Source organism: Carlito syrichta, unplaced genomic scaffold (assembly GCF_000164805.1).
Source record: "Carlito syrichta isolate Samal-C Ts95f unplaced genomic scaffold, Tarsius_syrichta-2.0.1 Scaffold308169, whole genome shotgun sequence".
Taxonomy (NCBI): Eukaryota; Metazoa; Chordata; class Mammalia; order Primates; family Tarsiidae; genus Carlito; species Carlito syrichta.
This window is the reverse complement of record NW_007252265.1, coordinates 71,453-96,609: the sequence shown is the minus strand read 5'-3', so window position 1 is coordinate 96,609 and position 25,157 is coordinate 71,453. Positions and strand designations below refer to the sequence as shown.

The 25,157-nt window shown below is 40.5% G+C and overlaps 1 protein-coding gene across 2 annotated transcripts in view; it reads left to right on the top strand.

Annotated features, from left to right (window-relative positions):
• NVL (nuclear VCP-like) overlaps window positions 1–25,157 on the top strand; it is a 118,783-nt gene that overhangs the window by 44,090 nt on the left and 49,536 nt on the right. For both annotated transcript variants that reach the window (XM_008065158.2, XM_008065159.2), the window contains 5 exons: window positions 3,032–3,176; window positions 13,886–14,135; window positions 16,128–16,346; window positions 17,638–17,742; window positions 22,207–22,269. In XM_008065158.2, coding sequence (XP_008063349.1) covers window positions 3,032–3,176; window positions 13,886–14,135; window positions 16,128–16,346; window positions 17,638–17,742; window positions 22,207–22,269 — 782 coding nt within the window. The remainder of the gene's footprint in view (window positions 1–3,031; window positions 3,177–13,885; window positions 14,136–16,127; window positions 16,347–17,637; window positions 17,743–22,206; window positions 22,270–25,157) is intronic.

The following is a 25,157-nucleotide window of genomic DNA, read 5'->3' as shown; positions in this document are numbered from 1 at the left end:
TGGAGCTGGACTCTGGCAATATATTGGTTCGAGATAAGAGAAATGACGTTACAACATGGCTAATGGCCAAATCAACTTTCCACTCTAGAATTGCTGTGGGAATGGCATTCAGAGGAAAGGAAGACCCTTTGCTGGGGCTGGAAAAAAAAAAAAAGAGATGGGGTTTCACTATGCTGCAGTTATTTATGTTACAACTTTTTTTTGTAGAGATGAAGTGTCACTATGGTACCTAGGCTGGTCTTGAACTCCTGGCCTCAAGTGATTCTCCCACCTTGGCCTCCCAAAGTGTTGGGATTACAGGCTTGAGCCATCACACTCAGCCCAATTAGGCTCTTAATAGGGAGGTATTAGATGTGGTCACGTATCCAGATCCTTGGCAACATTGAATGTTACCAATTGTTTTAATTTTTCCAATCTGATGGGTGAAAATCAGTATCTCTCAGTTTGTTTTAATTTGCATTTCCCTGATTATGCTTGAAGCTGAGAATCCCTCCATATTTTTTTGGCTGCATCATCACTAAAATCCCTTTTCTCATCTTTTGCCCGTTACTCTATTGAATTGTCTTTTTAAAAATTGACTTGAAGGAGCATTTTTAAATACATATATTATTGAAACAAATCCTTTGCTAAATATATTGCAGTTATTTCCTCCCTGTCTATAACTTATTTTTAAACTTTGTTTAATGGTTTCTCGATACATTTGAAGGAAAGGAAGCAGCTAGAACTTTTGGAACTAGATCCTACCTACTTTGAATTGCATGTGTTAGGTGGGCATGGTGGCCTACATTAGTTTGTCCTAGTTATTCTGTAGGCCTGATGCAGGAGGATTGCTTAAGCCCAGGAGTTCTGAGGTCAGCCTTGACACCATAGCAAGACTCCACCTTATAAAAATAAAAGAGACAGGCTGGGCATGATGTCTCATGCCTGTAATCCCAGGAGGTCAAGGCTGCAGTGAGCTGTGATCATGCCACATCTAGCGGGGGCAGCAGAGTGAGATCCTGCCTCAAAAAAAAAAAAGGAAAAAAAGAAATAACACATATTTCTTGTATACACAAGAAAATTTGTAGTGGTACATATTTTGCCAGGTTGTAAGTTGCTTTCTCACTTGTTTATTTAGTTGGTTTTTTTGAGTTGGGAGTCGTACTGTCTCACCCAGGCTGGAGTGCAGTTTTGGGATCTTGGCTCACCACATCTTCACCTCCTGGCTCAAGCGATCTTCCCACCTTAGCCTCCTGAGTAGCTAGGACTAGAGATGTGTGCAAATATGCCTGGCTAATGTTTTAATTGTTTTCTTTTTTGAGTTGGAGTCTCACTCTGTCGTCCCAGGCTGGAGTGTAGTGGCACGCTCACAGCCACCGCAGCCTCGACTTGCTGGGCTCAGGTGGTCCTTCTGACTCAGCCTTCCAAGTAGCTGGAACTACAGGCATGTGCCATCATGCCCAGCTAATTTTTTTTGATTTACTGTAGAGATGAGGTCTCACCAAGTTACCCAGGCTAGTCTCGAACCTGTGGGCTCAGGCAATCCTCTTACCTCAGCTGGGATTATAGACGTGAGCCACTGCACCCAACCTTTTAAATTTTTTTGTAGAGATGAAATATTGCTATGTTGCCTAAGCTGATCTTAAACTCCTGGGCTCAAGCAATCCTTTTGCCTCAGCCTCCCAAGTAGCTGGGACTGCAGGCAGGCACCACCACACCCAGCTAATTTTTAAAATTTTTTTGTAGAGACAATGTCTTGGTATGTGTCCCAGGCTGTTCTCTTAACTCCTGGGCTCAAGTGATCCTCCCACCTCAGCCTCCCAAAGTGCTGGGTTTACAGGCTTGAGCCACTGTGCCCCAGCCCTCTTTTATTTTAATCTAAAATTCTCTTGCCCAGTTTTTTAGACCTGTTCTCTGACAAAAACCTTTCATAACTTTCTACTGGCTAAAGAATATACTTTCATAAACTTTTCATGTCTGAGTTAGCATCTTACTATATTCTTATTACCTGTGAGGGAGAATAACCTCATACTCCCTGCTTTTCAATCCTGGTTTAGTTGAGAGAAATAATTCCTAGGAAAGATAAATTTTATACCCTGCATTCTGTCCATTCCTAAAAAATCTGTCTCTGGGTTAAGCTGGAGCAGCTGGTAACTCTTTTTTGTCTCCCTACTCAAATTTTATCAGCCTGTTCTGAGATGTATGCTGCTCCATTCTCCCAGACTCCCTGCTGCTCACCTTTCCCAAGTATGCTAACGTCTTCTAACCTCGGTGCTTTCACTCAGACTGTTTCTTCTGTGTAGGATTTAATTAACCTCTGTCTCTGCTCGTTAAAATTATATTTACCCTTCAAGCCCTTTGTGAACTGTTACCACCTCCATAAACTCTCCCTTATTCCTCAGTTGGAATTCATGATATCTTCTTGTCTTACCGTGGTGCTTTATTTTTATGTTAGTGTACTTTACAAAATTTCTTTATGTCCTGTTTCTTATATATATACATTGTTTCTCAATAGATTGTGAACTGCTAAGGACAAAGCTTGTATTTTTTTTTTTTAATCTATCTTCCTCACATCTTTTACCTTTGACATTTATTTTTTATTTTTTTATTTTTTATTTTTTTGAGTTGGAGTCTCACTCTTTCACCCAGACTGGAGTGCAGTGGCTGCTCCCGGCCACCGCAGCCTCGACCTACTGGGCTCCGGCGATCCTTCCACCTCAGCCTTCCAAGTAGCTGGAATTATAAGTGCGCGCTACTACGCCCGGCTAATTTTTTGATTTATTGTAAAGATGAGGTCTCGCCAAGTTGCCCAGGAGGGTCTCGAACCCGCGGGCTCAGGCAATCCACTCACCTCAGCCTCCCAAAGCACGGGATTACAGGCTGAGCCACCGAGCCCAGCTACTACCTTTGACATTTAATAAATATTTTATATATATGTTGCTGTCAAAACATGGAATACTTTCTCTCTAACCATTACATGATTTGTGTGAACATACTGCCTTCAATGTCAAGCGCCTTGTTCATCACTTGTTCTGTGCCTGTTGCTTACTAGATTTGAATAATGTGGCTGCTACAGCTCGGGTTCTAGTTATTGGAGCTACTAATCGACCAGACTCGTTAGACCCTGCTTTGAGACGTGCCGGAAGGTTCGACCGGGAAATATGCCTAGGTATCCCAGATGAGGCATCCAGGGAAAGGTAAATATTTTTTTTTTTCTCTACTGCTTGAATCTTGTAGAGTATATTATATTCTTGTAGAGTTATATTCTTGTAGAGTAAAGTTTGTATGCCACTGAACCAGATGCACTGAATGCTTTGAAAGTAAGGGGTGAGAAATACCATGTAGCTTTCTCTCTTTTTTCCGCCAGTAAAATTGCTTAGCAAAGGGAAAAGCTCACATTATGAACACAGTTTACTCATCAGTTAGATAATTGTCTCAGGTTGTGTTTTCAGAAGTGATAATGGACTTATGTATTCATACACATTTTCTAGTTTTATTAACAATGGCTTGCATTTGTTAGTTGTCTGGCCAGTTCAAGGCTATGGAATAGAGCTATAGAATAGAGCAATGCTATCTGGTCCACATATAGGTTAAATCTGCGTACCATACTTAAACTATTGTGCTAACCTGCCTAACCACAGGCCCCATGGCCAATAATGAAATGGCAGCCTGTGATTTGAAAACCACACTTGCTGTGGGACCAGCCTTTTTAGTAATTGGAGCTGAATATTGAGAGTGCAAATAAGTGTCTGCCAATAACCAAAAATGTAACTCAACCAAAAATATCTCAGGAAGCAGTGTTCAGGAAGCAGAGTAGAACTCTAATTGAAAAGTGTTCTGAGGGTGCAGTGACTCACACCTGTAATCCCAGTGCTTTGGGATGCTAAGAGAAAGGATTCCTTGAGGCCAGGATTTCAAGACTAGCCTGGGTAACATAGGAAAACTCCATCTACCAAAAAAAAAAAAGAAAAGAAATTAAAGAAGTGTTCCGAAATATCACATTTACAATGGTTTTTGGCTTAATTAAGTTAATGACACTAAAATGGGTAAATGGACGATCACCAGCAGCTTTTAGGAAAAGTGGTAGGGAAAGGAACTAGTCATAGGAACAGTAAGGAAAGGGAGACATGGAGAACAGGAGGGTTCATGAATGCAGGAAATATATTTCACCAGGAAGCACTATGGGTGGGAGCAAGGCCCAGGAGGGAGCCCATGCCATCCTTTCCTTCTTCCTGGTACTTGGTGTAGCTTGCCATTTGAGTATATGGTAATTTCTTCTTAAGCTGTTAGGTTCAGGTGAAGCTAACATGGTCTGGGAATTCTGAAAGGCCTCTCTTAGGAGGCTGAGATTGAAGAATAAACAGCAATTAACTGCTCACATGATGCCAAGAGTACTCCACAAAGGAATAACATGTGGAAAGGTCTCGCTGCCCAGGCGGGTCTCGAACCCGCAGGCTCAGGCAGTCCACTCACCTCAGCCTCCCAAAGGCGTGGAATTACAGGCTGAGCCACTGAGCCCGACTTGGCCCCCTGTTTTAAAAGTTTGAGGACCTCTGAGTTAGAAGCTTGAGGAGGATGAAGGCCTGAAATTACCTTCTTGGATAATTTAAGGTGAGCTGGCTAGGTTAGCAGTAGACTTGTCAGGCAGTGTTTAGGATAGAGGTATAGATGGGGCTAGTAGGGCTGGTTCTATGACTGTTCTCCCCCAGTAATGCTCAGTGGGCTAGGCCCTAAAAGGGAAGACATAGAGATTGTGAATTTAGATTTTAAAAAAGGCCAGGCGCAGTGGCTCAAGCCTGTAATCCTAGCACTTTGGGAGGTTGAGGTGAGGGGATTGCCTGATCCCGGGGGTTTGAGACCAGCCTGGACAACTTTTTAAAAAAAAGCATTATCAGCCAGGCTCGGTGGCTCAGCCTGTAATCCCGCGCCTTTGGGAGGCTGAGGTGAGTGGATTGCCTGAGCTCGCAGGTTTGGGACCCGCCTGGGCAGCGAGACCTCATCTCTACAATAAATCAAAAAATCAGCCAGGCGTGGTAGCGCATGCCTGTAATTCTGGCTACTTGGAAGGCTGAGGCGGAAGGATTGCTGGAGCCCAGCATGCGAGGCTGCAGTGGCCAGGAGCGGCCACTGCACTCCAGTCTGGGCGACCAAGTGAGATTCCAACTGAAAAAAAAAAGCATTAGCCTGGCATAGTAGTATGCACCTATAGTTCTGGCTACTTCTACTTGGAAGGCTGAGGCGGAAGGATTGTATGAGCTCAGCAGGTCGACACTGGGGTGGCTGTGAGCAGCCACTGCACTCCAACCTGGGCAATAGAGTGAGACTCTAACTCAAAAAAAAAAAGACCATGGATTTTAAGCTGTAAAAATTGTATTTGATGAGGAGGTAGTGAGCCAAAGAACCTAGTGAGGTGAAGAACAGTATGAGGGAGTAATTTAAACATGTAAGCTTTAGAGTGGGGCACTGGGCGGAGAGTACTATATGTGAGGTAGGAATATCAGAAGGGATCAGATCCAGGGTACACAGTGAGAGCCAATGAGGTGGGGAAAGGCCAGACCTGGGTGGGACTGGGGTAGAAAGGCAATGAGTAGGTGCCAGAACCTTGAAGGAAAATTATCCCTGCTCTGCCTCATTTTATCCTTATACCTTGTTCTAGGTATCTAACATTTCCAAGCTTTATTTCATTTATGTACAATGCAGGAGTAATAATAGTACTTTATCTGTAAAATGATAATAATACTTTTTGTTTGTTTGTTTTCTGAGTTGGAGTTTCACTCTATAACCCATGCTGGAGTACAGTGGCACACTCACAGCCACCCCAGCATCAGCCTGCTGGGCTCAAGCGAGCCTTCCAAGTAGCCGGAACTACAGATGCATGCTACCATGCCTGGCTAATTTTTTTATTTATTGTAGAAATGAGGTCTCACCAAGTTGTCCAGGCTGTTCTTGAACCTGCGGGCTCAGACAATCCCTCACCTTGGCCTCCCAAAGTGATGGGATTACAGACTTGAGCCACCATGCCCAACTAGTAATAATGCTTTAGCTTAAGGTCTTCTTATGAAAATGAATTAATGTAACCAAGTGTAATGTCTGATACACAGAACAAAAATTTTTTTGAGACAAGGTCTCACTCTGTCACCCAGGTTTGAGGGCAGTGGTGTGATCATAGTCCAATTTACCCTTGGCCTCCTGGTCTGAAGCTATCCTCCTACCTCAGCCTCCCAAGCAGTACCATCATACCCAGCTAAATTTTTTATTTTTATTTTTTTGGAGACAGGTTCTCGCTGTATTGCTCAGGCTGGTTTTAAACTTCTGGTCTCAAGCAATCTTCTCTCCTTGGCCTTGCTGGGATTACAGTCATGAGCCACCATACCTGGCCTAGAGATTTCTTTTTTTTTTTTTTTGAGTTGGAGTCTCACTCTGTCACCCAGACTGGAGTGCAGTGGCCGCTCCCGGCCACCGCAGCCTCGACTGCTGGGCTCTGGCGATCCTTCCGCCTCAGCCTTCTGAGTAGCCAGAATTACAGGCATGCGCTACCATGCCCGGCTGATTTTTTGATTTATTGTAGAGATGAGGTCTCGCTGCCCAGGCGGGTCTTGAACCTGCGGGCTCAGGCAATCCACTCACCTCAGCCTCCCAAAGGTGGAGATTTCTTTTTAGAGGTAGCTACTGATATCTTTCTGAACGTCAAAAGCGTTTAATTATGGAAAACTTTCAGCATGTACAAAAGGAGACCCAGATAATTGTCCCAGTTTCCATTGCTATAAAACAAACTACCTCAGTGGTTTAAGTGGCTTAAAATAATAATATTTTATTTGTCTCACAGTTTCTGTGGCTCAAGAATTTAGAAGGGTCTCAGATAGATGATTCTGTCTCAGGGTCTTATGTTGTAGTTACTGTAGCTAGAACATTGCCAACTTGGGGTGGGATTTGAGTGGTGGGGTTATTTCTATCTATCTCCCTGTCTATCTGACTGATCTCAGCTGTCTGTCATCTGATCTAGTCTTTCCCCCATCCCTTCTCTTCTTGTCAGCCTGTGACCTCTCCCTGTGGCACCTTTAAGGTGCTAACTTGAGCTCCCTCAGAGTCATGTAGACTTGGGGTGGTAGGATGCTTACATGACAGCCTGGGCTCCAGCATGAGGGTTCCAGTGAACCAGGCCTTGCTTTTTTTGACCTAGCCTTAAAAGTTTTTAAAGTGGTGTTTGTAGTATTTGATAAGTGTTAAGCTAATATTAACATTTAATACAAAATTTACTGTTCTCTTTTTTATATCGGAGCTCATGTGTGTAAAAACTGTCCTCATCTTCATAGATTCAGCCCTTAACCCAACATTTATCACATAGTTAGGGCTTGGTTTGTATTTGTTGAATTAGAGACAAGGGCTTAATTTTTCATCTGTCCTGATATGAAAATGTATTTACTACCTTACAAATTTGTTTCCTAATTAATTTTTGGGTTTTTTTATTGAGATAATACATGCATATAGTTCAAAAGTCAAGTAGTGATAATAGCCTTTTAACAACCAAAAAATACCAGTTCCCTACATACTTTTCTCCTCCTGTATTATACCTCAGAAGCAATCAATTGTTGTTCTAGCACTTACTGTCCGTTTCTGAACAATATTCTTATTTCTAAGTCCATCAGTGTTCATCATTTCCCAGTGATTTTCTCTAATAATAGATGAAGAGTTTGCCTTCTTTTATACAATTCTTTTCTTTTGCTATTTTTAAATAAATTATGAATTTTGACTATATATTTAGTATTTTTATTTCTCATCTGTGTAAATATTGTTCACTGCCAACTCAAGTAATATACTGTGATCAAATTTCCTTTCTTCACCTTTAAAATTTTTCTAGAATTCATACTTGCTGTATTTTGTTTTCCTTTCATTTTCTAACTCTTTGACAGTACTGTTAAATATCCTACAATGCATTTTATTTTTTGCCTGATCAAACCTACCAGATAATCTGCAAGGTCCATTTTTTTTGCCCTTTTGGAAACAACCCTCTTGTCCTCATGTCAGTCTGGAGTGATGGTTCACTGGGTCTACTGTATAGTAGTTGTCTAAGGATGTCCTTTTGCTGTCACCTAGGGAATTCCATTGTCCTCTTTCCTATCTTTCTTGTTTCCTAGAATTCATATTATCTTTTTTCTTGGCTTATCTCCTTCTTTTGCAAAATTGCATCCTCTAAAAACAGGATATGATGTGAAGAGGCTAAAATGTGTAACTTTTTATGTCCAAAAAGTAACTTTTTTCAATCTTATACTTGATTAATATAGAATTTTCACCCAGAAAAAATGTTAAAAGTAATTTCCCTTAATAATTTTGACAGTAGAGTTTTACTGCTTATATTGTCCCATTTTTGAGAACTTCAGTGTCCTGCTAATCAGTGTTCTTGCATATGACTTCTCCTTTCCGAATGTTTTTGAGATTTTGTTTTGAACCCTAGTGTTCTAAAATGTCACTGACATGAACCTCTTTTCATTTATCATGCTGGGCAGTCTGTGTACTATGGAGGCCTATATCTTTCATTTTTGGAACTGTTTAGGATTTTTTTTAATAATATCCCCCACACTTTTGTTTCCATTTGCTTTGTCAAGAATTCCTGTTATTCAGATTCTGGACCTTGTGTTTTCATTCTGTAGTTTTAAATTTTTTTCCTCCATGTTCATATTTTGGACTTATTTTTTGTTTACTTTTTTTCCTCTAAGTTTCTTTTTCTTTTGTCCCCCACATGTGTATATGTATGTTTGTTTGGTCTCTCTGATAGTGAGAGGCAGTGAGAGAGATTTGTTTGGTCTCTCTGATAGTGAGAGGCAGTGAGAGAGATAACAACTGAAGTCAGAAGTCAGAACAGCAGTACTTGGTATGTGGTGAGTCTTTTTTGTTTTTTTTTTTGAGTTGGAGTCTCACTCTGTCGCCCAGACTGGAGTGCAGTGGCCGCTCCTGGCCACCGCAGCCTTGACCTGCTGGGCCCCAGCGACCCTTCCGCCTCAGCCTTCCAAGTAGCTGGAACTACAGCAGGCACGCGCTACCACGCCCAGCAATTCTTTGATTTATTGTAGAGATGAGGTCTTGCCAAGTTGCCCAGGCGGGTCTCAAACCCACGGGCTCAGGAAGTCCACTCACCTTGGCCTCCCAAAGTGTGGGATTACAGGCTGAGCCACCGAGCCCGGCCGAGTCTTTTTCTTTTTTTTTTTTGAATCAGGGTCCCATTCTGTTGCCCGGGCTGGAGTGCAGTGGTGTGATCACAGTTCACTGTAGCCATGAATTCCTGGGCTTAGGTGATCCTTCTGCCTCAACCTCCCAAGTAGCTGGGACTACAGACATGTACCATCACGCCTGGCTAATTTTTTTATTTTTTATAGAGATGAGGTCTCACTATGTTGCCTGAGCACTTTTTTGACATCTCCAGTTCTGAGAGTTTTGGAGTTCCATCAGACATATATGCTTGTTTCTCATTCCTGTACCTCTCTGGAAAAGGTTAATTTTCACTTTGTCCTCTCTGGCAAATCATTTACCACTATGTTGCCTGGCCTCGAACACTCCCCCCGCCGAAGCCTCCTAAAATACTGAGATTATAGGAGTGATCCACCATACCTTGCCTGAAGTGAATCTTGATAATTGAGAGTTATTATTTCATGTTGGCAGCTTTTCTCAAATGGCAATCTTTGGCTGTCTTTTTTTTTTTTTTTTGGTCAGGGTCTCATTCAGCTTCCTGAGTAGCTGCACTATAGGCGCACACCTCCACACCAGGCTAATTTTTTAATTTTTTGTAGAGATAGAGTCTCGCTGTATTGCCCACGCTGGTTTCAAACTCCTGGGCTCAAGCAGTTCTCCTGTCTTAGCCTCCTAAAGAGGGGGGCTAAGTCTGTAGTACAAGCTACTTTGTTGAAAGGTAAATGCTGTCGTAAAGCAGTCAGTTAACATTTTAACTAGAAAACTCCCAAATTTGTTGCACTGGATCAATGTAGATTTTTCAGTAAGGGATTTTGAGACAACACTGTGAGATGACACTTAGCTGCTGGTCTTCTGACAGGTGCAAGGGAAAGAGGCTGAGAAACTGCACACACAGTAGGCCTTGACCTATTTTTCTTATGGGATTGATTTTGTGGTTGTCCACAAACCTGGAGCTTTCCTTCCCTAGTTCAGTTTCACCAGAGGACAAATTTCTGGGGTTCTGTTGATTGAGAGGATAGAGAGCATGTGAGCCCTTTATACTTTTCTGCAGAGTTTTAGGCAATTCCTGTGTTTTCAGTTCCCTGCGTTGGCTCTGCTTTCTATAGTTCAGCACTTTTGACATCTCCAGTTCTGAGTCTTTCGAGTTCCATCAGGCAAATATGCTTACTTCTCATTCATGTACCTCTCTGCAAAAGGTTAATTTTCACTCTGTCCTCTCTGGCAAGTCATTTACCACTTAAATCTACTTTCTTTTTTCATAAATTGTGGTTCAAGGTTGGGCATGGTAGCTCACACCTGTAATCCCAGCACTTTAGGAGGCTGAGGCAGGAGGATCACTGGAGGCCAGGAATTTGAGACCAGCTTAGGCAACATACCAAGACCTTGTGTCTCTACAAAAAAAATTGTTTTAATTTGCCAGGAGTGGCGGTGTGTGCTTGTATAATCTTAGCTACTTGGTCAGTGGAGGTGAGAGGATCACTTGAGCCCAGAAGTTGGAGGTTACAGTGAGCCATCATTATGCAACTGCACTCCAGCCTGGGTGACACAGCCAGATCCTGTCTCTAAAAGAATAAAATAAAATGAATTATGGTTCAAGATGACAGATAGTCAAACATCTGTTAGTTTATACTGATATGCATAAGTGCTTGAATAAACAAGCAAATGAGTATGAATAGATAAGTCCCTGGTGCAGAAGAATTCCAGATAAGTTGTGTAGATGCCCTATGCTTAAGGAGGTAGAATATAACTCTGCATTCATCAAGTCTGAACTGTGCATAGTGACTTCTTTCCAAAGAGTACAGTTTGGAAAGGTTGGGAGAGGAAAGTCACTATTGTGAAAAACCTTTCAAACACTATGTCCAACCAGGTTTGTTTATTTATTTATTTAATGAGTCGGAGTCTCACTCTGTTCCCCAGGCCTGGAGTGCAGTGGTACAATCATGGCTACCACAGCCTCGATCTGCTGGGCTCAGGTGATCCTTCTACCTCAACCTTGGAAGGAATTGGGACTGCAGGTGTGCACCACCACGCCCAGCTAACTTTTTTATTTATTGTAGAAATGAGGTCTCACCATGTTGCCCAGGGGCCTCAAACTCCTAGACTCAGGCAATCTATTCGCCTTGGCCTCCCAAAGTGCTGGGATTACAGGTGTAAGCCGCTATGCCCAGCAGGCAACCAAGTTTAATATCAACAATGATAAATCATGTTGATGGTATGGTGAGACTGGCACTTTACCTTTGTGGTCTTCCCCAAAACACCCCAGTCTAATCATGAGAAAAATATCAGACAGACCCCAATTGAGGGGCATTCTATAAAATAGTACACAAGTGACCAGGCTCGGTGGCTCAGCTGTAATCCTAGCACTTTGGGAGGCCAAGGTGAGAGAATTGCCTGAGCCCATGGGTTCAAGACCCGCCTGGGGAACTTGGTGAGACCTCATCTCTACAATAAATAAAAAATTAGCCGAGTGTGGTAGTGTGCACCTGTAGTTCTGGTCACTTGGAAGGCTGAGGAGGAAGAATCGCCGGAATCCAGTAGGTCAGGCTACAGTGGCCAGGAGGATGCCACTGCCCTCCAGCCTGGGTGGCAGAGTGAGACTCCAACTCAAAAAAAAAAACACAAAACCACTATACTAGTAATCCTTAAAACAGTTGTCAACAAGGGAGAGAAGTGTGGGGTATACAGAATCCTCAATGCTCTCTTCCCAATAATTCTGTAAAAGGTTTTTTTTTTTTTAAAGTTAATTAAAATTCACCCTATTTATTAATCAAATAAATTTTAAAATCTGGACTAGTTATTCTGGGAATACCTAATATTTTGAATCTTTGTAGTGATGTATGGTCTTATAGCATATCAGTTAGTATGCTGGCACAATGAGACCTACATTGAGTGGCCTTTCTCTTCTTTGGTAGTAAATATGCATACACAAGGACCCCCACACATATATTTCCTTGAATATCTCACATCAGCATAAACACTTGTCTTTATACGGAGCTGTAGCCTACAACCTCAGATAACATTGGTAGCTTAAAGATCTCTTAAAAATAAAGTCAATCTTGCTGCAAATTTTCTGCAGTACTTCCAGAATAGACTGGGGAGAAAAGGAAAAAAAACCCTAGTTTCTTTGAATGTGGAGTTTATGCTTCTGTTTCTTGTTCTTGTCTTTTTCCAGGGGAGGAAATTTTGTAGAAAAAGTTTACACTGCCATCTTGAAATTATAAATCTTTCAGTGGTTGTTTTCCCTTCCAATTGAGTATAATGACCCAAAACATCCATATTTTTTCAGAAAAAGACTATAACTAAGAAAAGGATTATATTTATTTTCTGTTAGCCATTTTTCACATCATCCAAAATTTTCTTAGTAAAAAAAAATCAATGCAGTGGCACGATCTCATGGCTACCGTACCCTCGCTTCAACTCCTGAGCTCAGGCAGTCCTGCCTCAGCCTTCCATGTAGCTGGGACTATAGGCACATGCCACCATACCCAGCTAATTTTTTGACTTCTGTAGAGATTTTTTATCTGTTGTAGTGATGAGGTCTCGCCATGTTGCCCAGACTGGTCTCAAACTCCTGGGCTCAAGCAGTTCTCTCACCTTGGTCTCCCAAAGTGCTGGGATTACATGTGTGAGCCACTGCAACCAGTCAGCTTAAGTCTTTATTAAGAAATTTGTTTAATAATTATCTTATTTTATTATTTTTATTTATTTATTTATTTATTTTGCGTTGGAGTCTCACTCTGTCACCCAGGCTGGAGGGCAGTGGCTGACCACCGCAGCCTTGACCTGCTCGGTTTAGGCGATCCTTCTGCCTCAGCCTTCCAAATAGCTGGAACTACAGGTGCACACCACCACGCCTGGCTAATTGATAATTATTTTAATAATAATTATTTAGAAGTCCAGATGTCCTTAACAGATACCATGTTGCCACTTGAGTTGAACAAAATTTTTCACACGTGCACTATAGAGAATGAACAATATGTAAAGATAAAGTTGGCAAAGAAACAATCCAAATGTAAAATTGGAAGTTAAAGTGTGCATCAAGATAGCTTTTGATGATGAATAGAATTAATGGTTTATTTGAGTTTGGAGGCTATTTCTGGTAGATTTCTACTTAATCTACTCTAAAAATACCCCTGAGGTTCTTATATTTCCCTTGTAATATTGCAAAATTTTTAAAGGCAGAATACATTTTTTTTTTTTTTTGAGTTGGAGTCTCACTCTGTCGCCCAGACTGGAGTGCAGTAGCTGCTCCCGGCCACCGCAGCCTCGACCTGTTGGACTCTGGCGATCCTTCCGCCTCAGTCTTCCAAGTAGCTGGAACTACAGGCACATGCTACCACACCCGGCTAATTTCTTTTATTTATTGTAGAGATGAGGTCTTGCCTGCCCAGGCGGGTCTCGAACCCGCGAGCTCAGGCAATCCACTCACCTCAGCCAGATTACATATTTTTAAATCTGTCTTTGAGTTCTTCCTTTGAGTTCTTCATAGCGCTTATCATAGTTCCTAACAAAGCAAATATTGACCATAATCCTTTCTGAATAAGGCAGGACATGTTGTTGAGTGAATAAACTATTTGATCTTATATTCTGTTAGCCATTTTTTAATAGTATTCATTATGATACCATTTACTGAGATGTAGGACTTCAAATAAATATATATTTGGTGACTTGTTTTTCCTAGTAGATTAGAAATCTGACAATTTTTTCCTTATCTTTCCTACAGAATACTTCAAACTTTGTGCAGAAAACTGAGACTTCCTGAAGCTTTTAATTTTTGTCACTTAGCACACCTAACACCAGGCTTTGTTGGAGCTGATCTGATGGCGCTCTGCCGAGAGGCTGCCATGTGTGCAGTCAATAGGGTCTTAATGAAGCTACAAGAGCAGCAGCAGAAAGAGCCTGAGATTGAAGGTTTGCCATCTGAAGGAGACCAGGAGGAAAGACCAGGAACTGAACCCGCTTCTGAAACACAGGTGTTTTCTCTAAAGACGCCTTAAGCTGTCCTTTTAATTTTCTTTATGTTATCTTACATTCAAGTAAGGGTCAATATAGTTGAAGTTTATGATTTCTGATGTTATTGGCATTTTCTCTGTAGAATAATTATCAGTTATACCCAAAATGTCTATAATTTTAAAAATACAAGTTATTTTAATTTTTGGTTTATTCTGAATAAATCCACTTTACCATAATGATTGTGAAATTCTAGAGTGGGGTTGGCAGACTGCGGCCCCCCTGCCCACCACTTGTTTTTATAAATTAAAGTTATGAAGGAACACTGTCATGCTCACATGTATACACATATTGTCTGTTTCTGCTTTTGCACTTCACAGCGAAATTCACACAGGAGTCTTTGTAGCATAGACCATGTGGCCTATAACGCTTATAGTGTTTACTGTCTGATTGCCAACTTTTATTAGAGCATTGGCATTTAGTTATATTTCCTCGTTAAGTTTTGGTTAGGTAGCCTACGATGGTCTGTTGACACAACGATATCCTTGTCCCTAGCTGCTAACAACTCTTAGATGACAGTCATGTGAACATGAAAGAGACATTTATCAGTTTAAGATTAGTATTTAATTTTCGAGTTTTGTTAATCATGAAAGGTCAGTATAACATTTATATAGCATTTTGCAGTTTGCACGGGTGGCTTCTATACATTGTGTAATTTTATTCATTTAACCTTATGAAATAAATATTATTTTCTCCATTTTATAACTGAAGACACTAAGCCTGAGGTTGTGATTTGCCTGAAGCGACACAGCCTCTACTTAACAGAGCAGGGACTTAAAATTGTTTGTTTTATTCTTACTCATTTTAACCACAGTTATTTATGTAAATAATAATAAACTAATTCCTTTTATGATATTGCATATAAATTAATATTTTGTAAATTGAATTACTCAGAGTTACTTATTTTTTATACTTATCTTTCCATGTTCTTCATAAAGCAAGAAATCTGTCTTTGAAGTTCAAGATTTGATAGTAATGGGAAAATTGAATTTTTGCAAATAAAATATGGGAAATATCATGGTTGTTGAAAGGAATTTTACCAACTGCTTATATTTGGTATTATCTAGCCCTAGTAATAGTATATATAGAGAGAAATCATCCTTATGTATTTGATTATAATTAGGATAACTTTATATTACCAAATGAACTATTTAGAATTTAATAAGCGTAACTCTCATGTCAAAGAGAGAGAGAGTTATTAAAATACATAGATGTGTTCAGGCACAATGGCTCGACCCTCTAATCCCAGCACTCTGGGAGGCCGAGGTAAGGGGATTGCCTAAGCCCATGTGTTCAAGAGCAGCCTGGGCAACTTGGCGAGACCTCATCTCTACAATAAGTAAAAATTAGCCCAGCATGGTAGCGTGTGCCTGTAGTTCCGGCTACTTGGAAGGCTGAGGCGGAAGGATCGCTGGAGCCCAGCAGGTTGACACTGGGATGGCCATGAGTGTGCCATTGCACTCCAGCCTTGGCGACAAGTGAGACTCCAACTCAAAAAAAAAAAAACAAAGAAAAGAAAATACATGGAAGCTCAGCCAAGTGTAGTGGCTCAATCCTATAATCCCAGCACTTTGGGAGGTGAAAGTGAGAGGATTGACTGGAACCAGGAGTTTGAGACCAGCCAGGGCAACTTGGCAAGACCTCGTCTCTACAATAAATAAAAAAATTAGCAGAGCATCGTGGTACACGCCTGTAGTTCCAGCTATTTGGAAGACTGAAGGATCACCTGAGCCCAGCAAATTGAGTCTGTGGTGGTCATGAGCATGCCATTGCCTTCCAGCCTGGGTGACAGAGTAAGACTCCTACTAAAAAATAATAATAATAAAAATTTTTAAAAAATACATAGAAGCTCACTTTAGTTTATGGAACTATTACGGCAATTAATAAAAATAGAAAATGTGACTTTTCAGTAAATGTGGTCTTTAAATTTTTTTTCCCTCAATTGTCTCTTTAAGGATGAGTTGCAGAGGCTGCTGGGGTTGCTAAGAGACCAAGATCCCCTCTCAGAGGAGCAGATGCAAGAACTGTGCATTGAACTGAATGATTTCATTGTTGCTCTATCCTCAGTCCAACCCTCTGCCAAAAGGGAAGGTTTTGTCACTGTTCCTAATGTGACATGGGCAGATATTGGTGCCCTGGAAGATATTAGAGAGGAGCTCACCATGGCAATATTGGTAGGTATATCAGGTACTAAATATCATTGGTATATGTGGTGGATTAAGGACCAGATATAAAGCTACATATATATTTACCATGTTTTATGTCTAAGCTGACTTGAATATGTTGTCTTTTAAGTGCTAAATTCCCCAACAATAGTTTTTCATTCTTTTGAGTTCTATTTTATTTACTTTTCAAAATTGATGTGGTTATAAATATTTTTGGAGTGCATGTGATATTTTGATATATGAATACAATATGTTATGATCAAATCAAGATAATTGGAGCATCTGTCACCTCAAACATTTATCTTTTATATGTGTTGGGAACATTACAATTCTCTTCTAGCTATTTTGAAATATACAATAAATTATTAACAATTGCCCTACTAAATACTAAAACTTACTCTTTCTAGCCATATTTTTGTACCTATTAGCCAACTTCTCTTTATCTCCCCCTTCCCTTTCTCTTCCCAGCCTCCGCTATCCTCCTCTCTACCTCCATGAGTTCCACTTTATTACCTTCCACATATGAGTTAGAACACGCGATACTTGTCTTTCTGGGCCTGGCTACATAATAACCTCCAGTTCCGTCCATGTTGCTGCAAATAACAGAGTTTTAGTCATTTTTGTGGGTGAATAATATTCTACTGAGATCTGTTTTATATGAATTCTTTTGATTGTGCTTGACTTCTATAGCAGTGAGTTGAAAAAAAAAAAAGTTCATGTTTTAACCAGGACCAAATGTTTGAAAACCACTTTCTCACCTTGATCATAATCTTCAGGTTCAAGGCAGTTTTTAATACCTATAAAACCTTGGTTTAATTTTTACTTACTTTTCTACTTTATTGATCATTCCATGGATCATTAATTGAAGTATGAGAAATTTGAAAATATGTACTACTAAAAGAAAATACGCCAAGATTACAGTAAACAGGTGTCTCTCTGGCTTTAGCCTGTTAAGAGTACTACTGCGTCTAGTTTCTTAGAGGAGACCATTGCCTAAACTTTTTATAACCTAGAAATTTAGGTGGTTTTCTAAAACATCTTGAATTTTAAATGTTGAAATATTAAATCTTTATGTCTAAAATGGTTTTAGACCTTGCATTTAAGTATAAATTCCTCAAGAGCAGGGAATTTTCTATTTATCACCATATACCTCATGCTTAGAGTAGAGCAAGAACAGGTAAGCCTGGCACTGCTCTTATCTTCAGGCCTCACAGTGTTGAAAATATTTGTCTGGAGATACTCGAGCACCCAGTGTAAAATAGACATTTTGGTGGATTGCTGTTGGTATTGTTCTTTCTAGGCACCTGTACGTAATCCAGACCAGTTCAAAGCTCTTGGGCTGGTGACTCCAGCTGGAGTCCTCCTTGCTGGTCCTCCTGGCTGTGGGAAAACTCTGCTGGCGAAGGTACAGTATATGTTCGACTGCATGTAATTTATTTCTTACTGTTAAGTAGGACAATATGAATTTAGCTTTATTTTATTTTGAGTCAGAGTCTCACTCTGCTTCCCAGACTGGAGTGCAGTAGCACAATCACAGCTACTGCAGCTTCAACCTGCTGGGCTCAGGCGATCCTTCCACCTCAGCTTTCCAAGTAGCTGTAATTACAGGCATGGCCACTACGCCTGGCTAATTTTTAAATTTATTTTAGAGACAAGGTCTCACCACGTTGCCCAGACTGGTCTCAAACCCATGGACTCAGGCAATCCTCTCACCTCCGCCTCCCAAAGTGCTGGGATTACAGGCGTTGGCCACTGCACCCAGCTGAATTTAACTTAAAATGCTACAGTGAGATAAAGCTAATACATAATTTCTGTTAGAAGTTCATTTTAGCAAAACTAACCTCTTTCTTGAGGAAAATCTCCCACTTTTAAAAAAATTATAAAACGTGCATTAGATTGAAAAATCTATAAATTAACCATAACCCCATCAACTTTAGGACAGCAGTGATCATGCTTTCTGTGTATTATATTCTAGGTTTTTAGTGAGCATTAGTACATTGTTGTATTTTGTAACTGATTTGGTTTTCTGCTTTGGTAGTTTTTATTTTTTTGTTTATTTATTTATTGTTAAGGTGGGGGTCTCATTCTGTCACCCAGGCTAGAGTATAGTGGTACAGACAGCTCACTGGTATCTTGAACTCCTGAGCGCAAGTAATCCTCCCGGCTTAGCCTCCCCAGTAGCGGAGACTACAGGAACATGTTGTCACACCCAGCTAATTTTGTTAGTTTTTTGCTGAGACAGTCTCACTGTGTTGCCTAGGCTGATCTTAAACTCCCGGACTGAACCAGTCCTTCTGCCTCAGGCAATCAAAGTGCTGAAATTACAGGTGTGAGTCACTGTGTCCAGCCATATAGTAATTATTTATGGCTTAAATACTTTTCTTTGTATACCATACACTTATTTTTATTTTTTTGAGTTGGAGTCTTACTCTTGTCATTCAGGCTGGAGTACAATGGCACACTCACGGCCACCGCAGCCTCAACCTACTGGGCTCAGTTGATCCTTCCACCTCAGCCTTCCAAGGAGCTGGAAATAGAGACACACACCACCATGCCTGGCTTATTTTTTGATTTATTGTAGAGACAAGGTGTCACCAAGTTGCCCAGGCTGGTCTCGAACCCCCGGGCTTAGGCAGCCTTGTCGCCTCGGCCTCCCAAAGTGCTAGGATTACAGGCTGAGCCACTGCACCCAGCCTCATACACTTATTTTTAAAAATTGTTTTTTCTCAATAAAAATAGAAATAAGTGAAGGGAAAAGCATTGTTTATAATCTTCTTAGCTACTACTAATCATGTTTTATTTCATCATCAATCCTTCCAGGATTTTTCTGTGTATACATATAAAACTTATAAAAATATGTATATAACTTTCACACACATTTTTACAAGTATAAGTTTTTTTCTTTTTTTTTGAGATAGGGTCTTTCTCTGTCACCCAGGGTGGAGTGCAGTGGCATGATCACGGCTCAGTGCAGCCTCCAACTCCTAGGCTCAAGCAATCCTTCCACCTCAGATTCCTAAGTAGCTGAGACTACAGGCCTGTGGCACCATTCCTGACTAATTTAAAAAAAAACATTTTTTTTGAGACAGGGTCTTGCTATGTTGCCCAGGCTAGTTTCAAATTCTGGTCTCAAGTGATCTTCCCACCTCAGCCTCCCAAAGCATTGGGATTACAGGCTGAGCTACCACACCTGTCCCTGTTTTTTAATTAGTTACTTCAGTCTTAGATTACTCCTGTTCACAACAAAGTAGATAGCTTGGATAACTTGAAATGCATGGATGCAAATTTTTCCTGTTCTCTTTACTACCAATTTGCCAATAATTTGGTACCACTCTGTCTTCTGGTATCTCACCTTTTCAAGCAGAGAATTACCCAGTGATCGATGGCTGGACTTCACAGTTTCACTGGATCTATGAACCAGGCAATATATTTTGTATATATGTATAATTTGGGGAAGAGTGTTCATAACTTTCATCAGGTTCTCCAAGGAGTGTATGACTACATATTCAAGGATCCAGAAATAATAGAAAATGTTTTTGAATGGCAGATGCAGATTGTTACTTATTGTAAAGTAATTGAATTACTTATAGGTTAGTACCTGGTGACCTGGAGTTGGATATAAAATTAGGTTTTGGGGTGATTTTTGTTGTTTCATGTACTCATGATAACAGAATGATACAGTTTTTCTAAGCACCAGCACATACTAAGTATGGAAATAATGTAAGGACATGTGATTACTAGAGCGAACACACTGAAAATTGCTGACTGATAAGAAGGAAACTGAAAAGAAAATAGTCAAATCAAAAAGAAAAAAGAAAGTGTCAAATCACTTAACAATCTGGAACTAGTACAATGGCATAGAGACCAAAGGTTCCTGACACTGGATGTGAGATTCATTATGATAGCCATCAGTTGTGATGAAAAAAATAAATAAATTTTCTTCACTGTATTTCCTTTAGAAATCAAAGATTTCCACTAATTTCAGGAACTATTTGGGGTTTCAGAAGGTTACGTTTTAGTAACTGGCATGTGGTTATTGAAAACCTAATGTGGATGAACCATACTTTACTAGATGTATATCCTGGCTCTCCTTTTACTTATAGTGTTGGGTGAAAGGTGGAAAAATCATGAAAGTGGCAGTAGGAAAGAGGATTGAGAGATGTGGATAATCCACACACAGCAGTTTTTGCACAGGAAAGCATGTATATGTGTCACTGGTTCACCAAGCACTTACTGTGCTGCCTACTAGGGAAGAAGATAGCTCCTCTGATAGAATTTACTGTTTGGAAGAGACCAACAGATAAGTAGAACAGTGAAATTGCAAACCAGGTACCATGGCTCATGCCTGTAATCGTAGAACTTTGGGAGGCAGAGGTGAGAGGATAGCCTGAGTTCAGGGGTTCAAAACCAGCCTGGGCAACTTGGTGAGATTGCATCTCTACGATAAATCGAAAAATTTGGCACACACCTGTGGTTTCAGCTACTTGGAAGGCTGAGGCAGTAGGATCATCTGAGCCCAGCGGGTTGAGGCTGCGGTAGCTGTGAGCATGCTACTGTACTCCAGCCTGGACGACGGAGTAAGACTCCTACTAAAAAACAAACAAACAAAAATTGCAAATTCAGCTAAGTTGTGATGAAATAAACAGAACGTTGTGATAGAGTGATTGGGAGGTGGTGTTTAAGGAATGATGACTTTTGAACAGGGTCTTGAAGAACTAGTCAGCCACATGAAGAGACAGGCGGTAGGAAAGGGCTTGGTGAGTTTGAGAACCAGAGAAGGTGGAAGTGGTGAGACTAAGGACAAGCTGTCACGTCCCAAAATGTAGACTTATAAGCTGTGGTAACTATTTCAAATTGTACTTGAAGAGAAATGGAAAAGCTAGTAAAATGATTTGATTTGATGTACATTTTAAAAGAGTGCTCTGGCTGCTGTGTGAAGAATGGATTGGAGGAAAATGGGAGTAAAGGGAAACGAGACAGGGTTTTTGTGTGTGTCCAGGCAAGAGATGGTTGTGGTCTGGGTGAGGGAGGTGGTATGGTGGAGAAATAGTCAGACTCCCATATATTTTAGCAGTAGAGCTAATAGGACTTGTGGATGGATTGGACGACATGACAAGGCAAGGGATCAAAGGAAAGACCAAGATTTTGGCCTAGTAACAATATTTACTGAGACGGGGAGGAAGAGTATGAGCTAGGAGTTGGAGGGAGTTGGGAGAGTAATAGCCAGGAGTCCAGTTTGTCGAATGTTAGGTTTGAAATACTTGTGTATACAAGCAGAGATGCTGAGGAATATAGATCTGGAGCTCAGATACTAGATTCTAAGAATGGGAAAGGACTCTATTCCCTGATCATTTAGAAGTTCTGTTTTATTCAGATTTCATCTCTGCTTTCAGATTATAATTCTTAGACTCTTCTACACATATAGCTATGTGTTTCTCAACATTGACCTTGGTAAAGACTATACTGACGTTATTTAATTTTGGTTTGTAAATGAATTAATGATTGTTTTCATCACACAAGGTATTTCTTGAGTATAGGGACTAAGATAATTCCAAGCTAGGGCTATAAATGCATCTTCACAAGCATGTGTATGTAAACAAAACATTTGCGTATTTTGTGTAACTTCCGTTAGATTTTTTAGCTTGTCTTGTAATTCCTAGACAGTTGTGGGCTATCTTTACTCCCTTTGATTTTCCTTTCATCCATTTCTCCTTTTCACATTTGTCTCTTTTCCTTTTAATAAGAAAGAGGCAATTATAAACAGGGAGAAATAGAGTTAAAACCACAAAAGTCCTTACATTGTCAGAATTATTATTATCTTATTGTACATTTGTCTTATTTGTGTCTATTTTGTTTTTTTTTTTGCTAGGCTGTGGCAAATGAGTCTGGACTAAATTTTATATCTGTTAAGGGCCCCGAATTACTAAATATGGTAAGTTCTTATATCATGAGCCATTTTTAGATCAGGAAAAGTCATGGTCATGCAAAGTACAAGGTAAAACATTCTCAAATCTTAGAGCAATTCTGGTGTTTTGTAATAATCACTGCTGTAAGAGTGAGGAGGTTGAACGTTGCTCTGCTCTACTACTTAGGATGAGTAAATGTTTTCCTAATTATGTCTGTTAACCTTTGAGCCTGGATTTTTACGCCTGCTAAGCGGAAAGAGTTTATTATAATTATTAACATTTTTTTTTTTTTTTGAGTTGAAGTCTCACTTTCACCCAGACTGGAGTGCAGCGGCTGCTCCCGGCCACCGCAGCCTCGACCTACTGGACTCCGGTGATCCTTCCGCCTCAGCCTTCTAAGGAGCTGGAACTACAGGCACGCACTACCACACCCGGCTAATTTTTTTGATTTATTGTAGAGAAGAGGTCTCGCCAAGTTGCCCAGGCGGGTCTCGTACCTGCGGGCTCAGGCAGTCCACTCACCTTGGCCTCCCAAAACGCTGGGATTACAGGCTGAGCCACCGAGCCTGGCCAATTATTAACGTTTTAATGTGTTAATTCTGTGCCATGTATTTGTCAAGCATTTTACATGTATTATTCTTCAACAGCCCTTTGAAATGCCAATTACTGTTTCCCCTGATTCACAGATGAGGAAGTATAAGTTTAGAGAGGCTATGTAACTTTATAAAATTTGACTATTAGAAGTAGTAGAACCAAAATTTGAATTTGGGTTGTCTGACTCCTGCTCTGCTTTCCTATCCTGTTGTGTGGCTCAAATGAGTTAAATATTAATAAATAAAAATACTTTGGGAGGAAGAAGTCACTAAAGTGCTATACAGTGTCTTCTTTCTGCATTTAAGTAGTCTAAGAGACTTTAAATTTTTTATTTCCTGTTCATCTTTATGAAAAGAAAATAGCTAGGTGTGGTGGCTCAGGCCTGTAATCCCAGTACTTTGGGTGATGGAGGTGAGAGGATTGCCTGAGCCCAGGGATTTGAGACCATCCTGGGCAAGTTGGTGAGAACCAGCTCTACAATAAATTGAGAAAAATTAGCTGGGCATGGTGGTGCATGCCTGTAGTTCCAGCAACTTGGAAAGCAGAGATAGAAGGATCACCTGAGCCCAGCAGATCGAAGCTATGGTAGCTGTGAGCATGCCGCTGTACTCCAGTCTGGGCGACAGAGTAAGACTCCAAATCAAAAAAGAAAAGAAAAGAAAATATACCATTCTGTAACATATTCAAAGAAGAAATAGAATAACATTTGTTTTGAAAGACTTTTCAAACTGATTCCTTCTATTTTTTGTCTTTCCTACTCTATATTATTTTTCCCCTAAAATAAGGGAGTTATTTTAAGGGACAGAATTTTTTTTGTTTTTGTTTTTTTGAGTTGGAGTCTCACTCTGTCACTCAGGCAGGAGTGCGGTAACACACTCATGGCTACTGCACCCTTGACCTGCTGGTGATCCTTCCTCAAGTGATCCTTCCTTCTCAACCTTCCAAGTAGCTGGAACTACATACACGTGCCACCATTCCTGGCTAATGTTTTGATTTATTATAGAAATGAGGTCTCACCAAGTTACCCAGTCTGATCTCAAACTCTTGGGCTCAGGTAGTGCTTTCATCTCCACCTCCCAAAGTGCTGGAATTACAGGCATAGCCAGCATGCCTAGCTAAATTGGTTTCAATCTGTCCTTTTTTGAAACTTTAGGTTTACCTTCCTCTAAATTAAATTTTCTCTTACTAAGCTATTTTGGTTTGCCATTTCCAAAGTCACTTTGTTTTGATTACTGTCTTCTTTTCTTTTAAAATGGTACTGAATATTGTGGTTCAGCATTACAAATATAATTTTTGCTAAATAGATTTGTCAGGAAAATCAGTGTTTGTTCCTTGTATAGGATGTTACGATAAAATTTTGAGTAGGACATCTGCTTTCCAAGAACTTGATACTATAATATAGTGAAGGTAGAAGAGCTCAAATGTTGTAATACTACAAAGTGCCTTATGAACAAAGAAGAAAACACTGGGAAGAATGAATAATGAGGTCTCGTAGAATGCAAGAAGAAATGTTTGGTGGTATGTTGGAAAGCAGTTCAAGTAAGTGAATCAGAATGAACAAAAGTTCAAAGATAGACTGGGCTTGTTCGCCCAGCCTGTAATCCCAGCGCTTTGGGAGGTCGAAGTGAATGGATTGCCTGAGCCCGCGGGTTCGAGACCTGCCTGGGCAACTTGGCAAGACCACATCTCTACAAAACATCAAAAATTAAGCCGGGTGTGGGAGCGCATGCCTGTAGTTCCAGCTACTTGGAAGGCTGAAGTGGAAGGATCGCCCTAGCCCAGCAGGTCAAGGCTGCAATGGCCGGGAGCGGCCACTGCACTCCAGTCTGGGTGACAGAGTGAGACTCCAAAAACTCAAAAAAAAAAAAAAAAAAAGTTCAAAGATAAGTACTGAACGGATGTGAGTGAAAGACAGTTCTAGTCAAATGAGAAAATAAAAACACTTTGATCACTATCATTTGTGATGTATTCTTTGCCTTGATTGTTTATTAATGTCCATGTAGTCATTAAATAGCATAGATGATACCTTGTTAAATAGCTGGCACAGTAGATGTTTTCAGATTCCGTCTTATTTAGCAATTTTTTAATGAAAAACTGGGCCGGGCATAGTGGCTCTGTAGTCCCAGAATTTTGAGAGCCCAAGGTCGAAGGCAACGTAGTAAGACCCATCTCTATGAAAAATTGTAATCCTAGCTACTTGGGAGGTCAAGGTGGGAGCCCAGAAGTTCAAGGAAGCAGTGGGCAATGATTGCACCATTGTACTCTAGCCTGGGTAATAGACTGAGATCTCACCCCCCCCAATAGTAAATAAACAATGATA